Source organism: Micrasema longulum, unplaced genomic scaffold, assembly GCF_059751315.1.
Source record: "Micrasema longulum isolate JH-2025_06_02 unplaced genomic scaffold, ASM5975131v1 h1tg001144l, whole genome shotgun sequence".
NCBI lineage: Eukaryota > Metazoa > Arthropoda > Insecta > Trichoptera > Brachycentridae > Micrasema > Micrasema longulum.
The window spans coordinates 71,902-77,901 of record NW_028278332.1 but is presented as its reverse complement, the minus strand read 5'-3'; the positions used below and the strand labels follow the sequence as shown (position 1 = coordinate 77,901).

Sequence of the window (6,000 nt, the reverse complement as noted above, 5' to 3'; positions counted from 1 at the left end):
TCTCTGTTTATGTTATTTGGGGGTCTATGTATTTCTGATAGAGTTTACCCTGACGATGACACGTGCAACATTAGCCGAAACGTCGGAACGAATGTAACATTATCTAAGATCATATAAGGGAATACTGTGCATATTGATAACACACACAGTAAAAAACTATGCACCCGTTACAAATGTTTTTTAGGTTTGATTAATTAAAATTCACTTTTTTATCTTCCTTTTAAGGTTGGAAAAAACTATAAAGTAGGTACCTTTTAATTGCGTCCCTTTTCACTAGTTTTAGAAACACTGGTTTTCGAGGCGGCATCTCAATCGTCATTTCCTTCTGTCAGCTGATGGGACGGTCGACATTATTCAGTCAGTTTCCATTTCGATTTTTGTCATGAGAAAATGTCTGTCACGCGCCATGCAATATGGGCCTTAAATATTGTGTTGACAGCTAGTTTTAGCTTCATTACTTTTTAAACGGTTCGCTACCATCGAGAATCCCGATAAGTCACAGTGTTAGTACAATCGCTGAAGTGCTAAAAATGCCTCAAAATATTACGATGTTCCTCAGTTATGGCGATTGTTGATTGTTAAAAATTTCACTTATTTGTGGCTTTTGTTGGTGTTTAGAGTCCGTTTTTGGTTAAGTTTGTGTGTAATATCGTTTTGGGTTTAACCAGTAAAAATGGTGAAAGAGAAGCCTAATTCAATTAGAATTTACGACGAAGACGGGTTCCGCCGCCGCGCCGCTTGCATCTGTGTCCGTTCCGAGGCTGAATCTGAGGTTAGTTTTGTTTACTCAACTTTTAAAGTATCAATATGTTTAACTCTACTCCATTTTATATGTTTAGAAACAGCCGGTTCTTTTTAGGAGTTTCCCTTGTCAATTTTATAACCGCTACTCGGATCATCTGTCATCTAGGCGTGCGTTGTTTTTCTGTATTGACCTCATGAATTTAGTGCATCGTCGAGCGCGTTTAACATATATATGAATGGTTTCAGACTTGCATTCCTGTAATTAGTATTTTCTGAGACATGTACATGATTTATTTATCAATATAATGAATAAATTACGATATCTTGATGTACCTTCGAAATATAACGAAATTAACTCACACAAGATGTCAAATTCTGGTATTTACTGTCCTCAGTCCTGATTTACTTCAATGTATTTACTTATTTATGCTTTATTAAGTTAGTTCATAAAATCTTAACAACTAATATAAACTTTTAATAATATTTTTTTTAAATTATCAAAATTTCTCAACATATTTTTTCAAATTAATTTTAAATATTTCGATTTTTTCTATTTCCTTTATTTCTTCAGGTAACTCATTGTACAGCTTCAATCCCTTGTACAATGAGTTTTGAGATTCTGTTTTTTTCCTCATTGGTAATCTTATCTTTTTTTACCCCTTGTTTCATATGTATGACATTGTTGGTTAAATTTTATTGTTTTTATTTTATTCATCCCCTTAATTATTTTATACATAAAAATTGCTACATTATATTTAATTTGTTGCTTTACTGTGAGCAAGCCAATTTCTTTGTGCATTCTTTCTACATTAGAATGGATATTTCTTTTGAGTATAATCCTCATTGCCTTATTTTGAAGAATTTGTACATTTTTAATTTCTCCTTCATTACATAAAAAAAATAATAGAAGAACAGTAATTTATGTGTGGTCAATCGTAGAACTTTATCCGGAAATAAATACTAAATAAATTATTTTGTCATGATAAAACCATCTCTAATTACTAATATCATTGTGGTTAACTTATATAGTGCCATTTTCGTAAATAGTCACAGAACTATTTAAATGTAGTTATGCAAAAAGCAGCCAGTCCACAATTTTGGAAAAATTAGAAATTGGTGTTATCGGGTGCCCTAAGTCGGCACCGATTCTATGTTCTGCTAAAAACAGCGCCAAGTCGCTTTCCCACAAAAATCTGTAAAATCACCTCCTGAAAATAGTGTTGTTCACAAAAATGGCATTTCTCAATTTGCAGAAAACAACCACAGCATTAGAAAAATCTTATTCTATATATGATGGGAAGATTAATGCTTCCAGAAATCTAGTGCTCTTAAATAAATTAAAGTGGATAAACACATATGTATTTTAATTTTATAAATTCATTAATTTAAAAATATGTTAATGTCCACTTCATACATTCAAAGTTTGTTTGACGCATAGGTCTGGCTGTTTTCTGATAAGAGCATATTTTAGGTTGTGTGGTCAGCCAGACTTAACAACAACATCGAAATTCCTTTAACACATAGTTCAATTTTTTTTCAAGTTATAACAACAAATTGATCAAGTGATTCTTTATAAATAAGTACCCTGATATAAATATAAAATATTATGTCCAATACACAATGATACAACATACATCAGTTTTACTAGGGCTGGCCGTTTTCTGCAAAATGTACATCGTAGGTTGTGCGGTCAGTCAGTCTTTAAAATTCATTAAAACTGGTCAAATACATAATTAAATTCTTTTTTCTATTATAAAAAAAAGAATGTATGAATTTTTATCACATGTGAAAGTAAAAAACAATCTAACGGTTCTGTACATTTTATTATTCACTCTTTTCACAAAAGTTCTTTTATCTCAGTTTCACTTTTCTATGGCTGGCAGTCATCTTTGCCTGGAATGATCAGGACGGTGGATACATTTCGTGATCTTGATTGTTTTAGAGTATGGTTAGCATATTTCATCAAACAAACTATATTATGGGTTACCATTATTCTTTGCCATTTGTTTTGTTTTAATTCAAGTTTTTCTATTTTATTATATTTCATGTCGAAACAGAATGAGGAAGTTCAGTGGTTTTTTATTTGTTAATAGACTATCATACTAGCCAAACTATTTTTTCAAATATTTTTGTGTATCGTTATGATTTTTTAAAGTTTTGTAATTAATGGTGGATTTTTTAAAGCTGGCGCATTCGCAATACTTAAACAAACGCAATGTGTAGTATTTGTGAATAAGCTCATGGTATGACATCGCACGGCATACGCATTATGAAAATAATCTCTGCCTCTCCCGTGCTCAGACGCGCTTTTGAGCGTGACATAGACAACTATTGCTTTGATAGTTGCTAATGATATGATAATAAAATATACACCGAATGCTTCTGCGTTCGTGTAAATTTCACTGCAATCCTCAATAGCAAAAATGTAATAATCTGTTTTTGATGTATACGAGTGTGCTATGAATTAAAAACACTGGTTTATAAATATATATTTTCATTTAATCAAGTCATGTATTGGTCGATTATCTAGTTCTGGCGCTTTCGCAAAACTTGCACAAAAACATTTTTAATTTATAGAATAATTTATTTATTTTTTAAATAAAAAGAAATATTAGCGTTCTTATATTTACCCAAATATTTCAATTTTAGTGGCCATTTGCAACGAGTTGTAAATAACTCACTATTAGAAAATGAAAATCAAGCTGGGGTAGAGTGGGGTTTGAACCTCGGGCCTCCTCTGGCCCGTGAGTCCGCAACACTAGCCACGGGACCACAACCCAATTCTAAAAAAAAGATAATTGATTTTAAAAATCTTGAAATAATATTAAATATTCTTAAAAATATCTTTTGGATTAGAGCGAAAAAAAAACAATCACCCAAGAATATGTCATAAGTTTATTAATTTTCAAACAAGCATGTTTTTTATTTAATATTTTGTGTTCGTTACAATATACAGTGTAATTAAAATGCATAGTACAAATTATATTGGAGAAAATATGTATACACGCTTATTGATAAACAATAAAAATAGCACATTTGGTTAAAATTTAATATGACCTTTTTTTAAATCATCCTGTAGATTTTAAATGCGTTAGTGTGAGTTTTGCAAACGCGCCAGCTTTAGTTAAACAACCAGTACTCCGCGTGTGACGTCACAAATTCTCTTCGGTAAGTTCTGTTGATTGGTAAATTGGCTTCTGAACCGGAAATCTATCACACTCTTAACATTGTAGTTTGTTTTTATCAAAATATTTTTTTTTTCATACATTTTCAAGAGACTTTGCTCTACAATTTAATGCTCTAATTTTTACCGCGCTTATTTCTTATGAAAACATTTTTTATATCCAATTTCCCGTAGCGTTGAACTTCCTCTTTGGACTGTGATACTGCAATACCGCGTAAATATCAATAGAATTTTTTGGTAGGGGATCCTAAAAAGCATTCTGTTACGATTTTAATCAATCAAAAATACCAGAAAAACTATCATTATTTAGAGTAAAAATAACAATAATTTAAATCTAACAGCTCTCACTCCCTATTACGAATTTATTTCTGAAAAACATTTTCATTGAAAAAAACAGGTTACTCAGTATGTAATTAATTATCCACAAAGATATGTAATAAATTATTATTGTATAAAAAACCTAATTGGAAAAGTGAATATGGACATTTAAATACTCAACTCGAAGATTAGTGATCTGTTATCAGCTGGTGATCGCTTTACATACCATTTTGAGGATAGTTGCATATATATTTTCACATGAAATACACAAGTATTTACTATAATTTTTTTGTCAGGTATTGTTAGTGACATCTTCCCGTCGACCAGACAACTGGATCGTGCCGGGAGGGGGCGTGGAGCCGGAAGAGGAGCCCTCGGTGACGGCCATCCGAGAGGTGTTTGAGGAAGCGGGAGTCATTGGCAAGTTGGGACGCTGTCTCGGAGTATTTGAGGTCAGTTTTCAATCACAGTACTTTTCACACTGTGGATTACTGGAACCACATATTAAATTGTATTATTTCTACATTATTCACACACCATTATTTTTTTGTATACATCTGAACTTTGCATGGTTTGAAAATAACACGGTATAAAAATGAATAGTCTATCGAGGACACACATACGATCATTGCCTTTTATAGTTATAGATAAATCATAAAATATAGAAAAAATAATACTAAAAAAAATAAACTATAATCTAAAATAGGGGCTTGGCAAGTTATTCCTTTTAAAAAAATAATTATGCGCTGTTAAATTAAAGTTTAAAAAAATATTGTTTCATTTTTTGACCCTGTTTTTTCAAAACCATGTAAAACGAGGTTCCAGTGTATACCTATTAATTACAAATTATTTACTATTTAGTCTATAGTAAATTTACCATACCTACACCACATTTCAATAATTTGCATGTTTAGATATGAATGTCATCGGATTACCTACGTCAGTTAATAAAACGAAATGACAGAATATTATCATAATTCCCTATCCTCCACCTAGTGGTGAATGGACTGCGTCGATATTACAATCGTAGTGTATCAGTGACATTGACATATTAATACACATAGACATGCCCTGAACCCTAAACATGACACTTAACTCATGCTCACATGCTCAGTCATGGCCAACACGTATTTAGTCGTTTTTCGACCGCCAGCTGACGTTTAGATTCGAAACAAAAATGCCTACATGTGTCATTTTCAGGCGTTGCCTAGTATGTAGGTGAAATAAGATTAATCTCTTAGATTAATCTCACCCGCATAAATAAAGGTTTCATCTCTTTGACTTCATTAACAACAGCAGATGAAAGAATTGAAGGAACATAGATGTTCAAATATGGGCAGAATGGTGAATGTTACACAGTGTGTAAAGTGGCCACTTAAATCAGCCATTGACAAGTCATAAGCCTTGTAGATGCCTAGACTTCTGTATGAAATGTTCTTCATCTCTGTCGTAATATGCTAATATAAACAGCTCCCCAGGGAGTTGAATCCAGTCCTTGTCTTCAAAAATTTTGACAAACACATAATATTGTTGATAAATCCACCTGGTCCATGAAGAAGTATAAAAATTGAAAAATAACATTTTCAGGCGTTGCCTAGTATGTAGGTGCAATAATTCAATTAGATTAATCTCACCCGCATAAATAAAGGTTTCAGCTCTTTAACTTCACAAACATCAACAGATGAAAGAATTGAAGGAACATAGATGTTCAAATATGGGCAGAATGGTGAATGTTACACAGTGTGTAAAGTGGC

At 32.1% G+C, this 6,000-nt stretch overlaps 1 protein-coding gene across 1 annotated transcript in view; it reads left to right on the top strand.

Annotated features, from left to right (window-relative positions):
- Positions 1–312: 312 nt before the first annotated feature.
- Positions 313–6,000, top strand: part of Aps (diphosphoinositol polyphosphate phosphohydrolase 1 Aps) — a 17,468-nt gene continuing 11,780 nt past the window's right edge. Inside the window, exons 1-2 of the mRNA XM_088233730.1 lie at positions 313–772; positions 4,543–4,698. Coding sequence (XP_088089856.1) covers positions 674–772; positions 4,543–4,698 — 255 coding nt within the window. The 5' untranslated portion in view covers positions 313–673. The remainder of the gene's footprint in view (positions 773–4,542; positions 4,699–6,000) is intronic.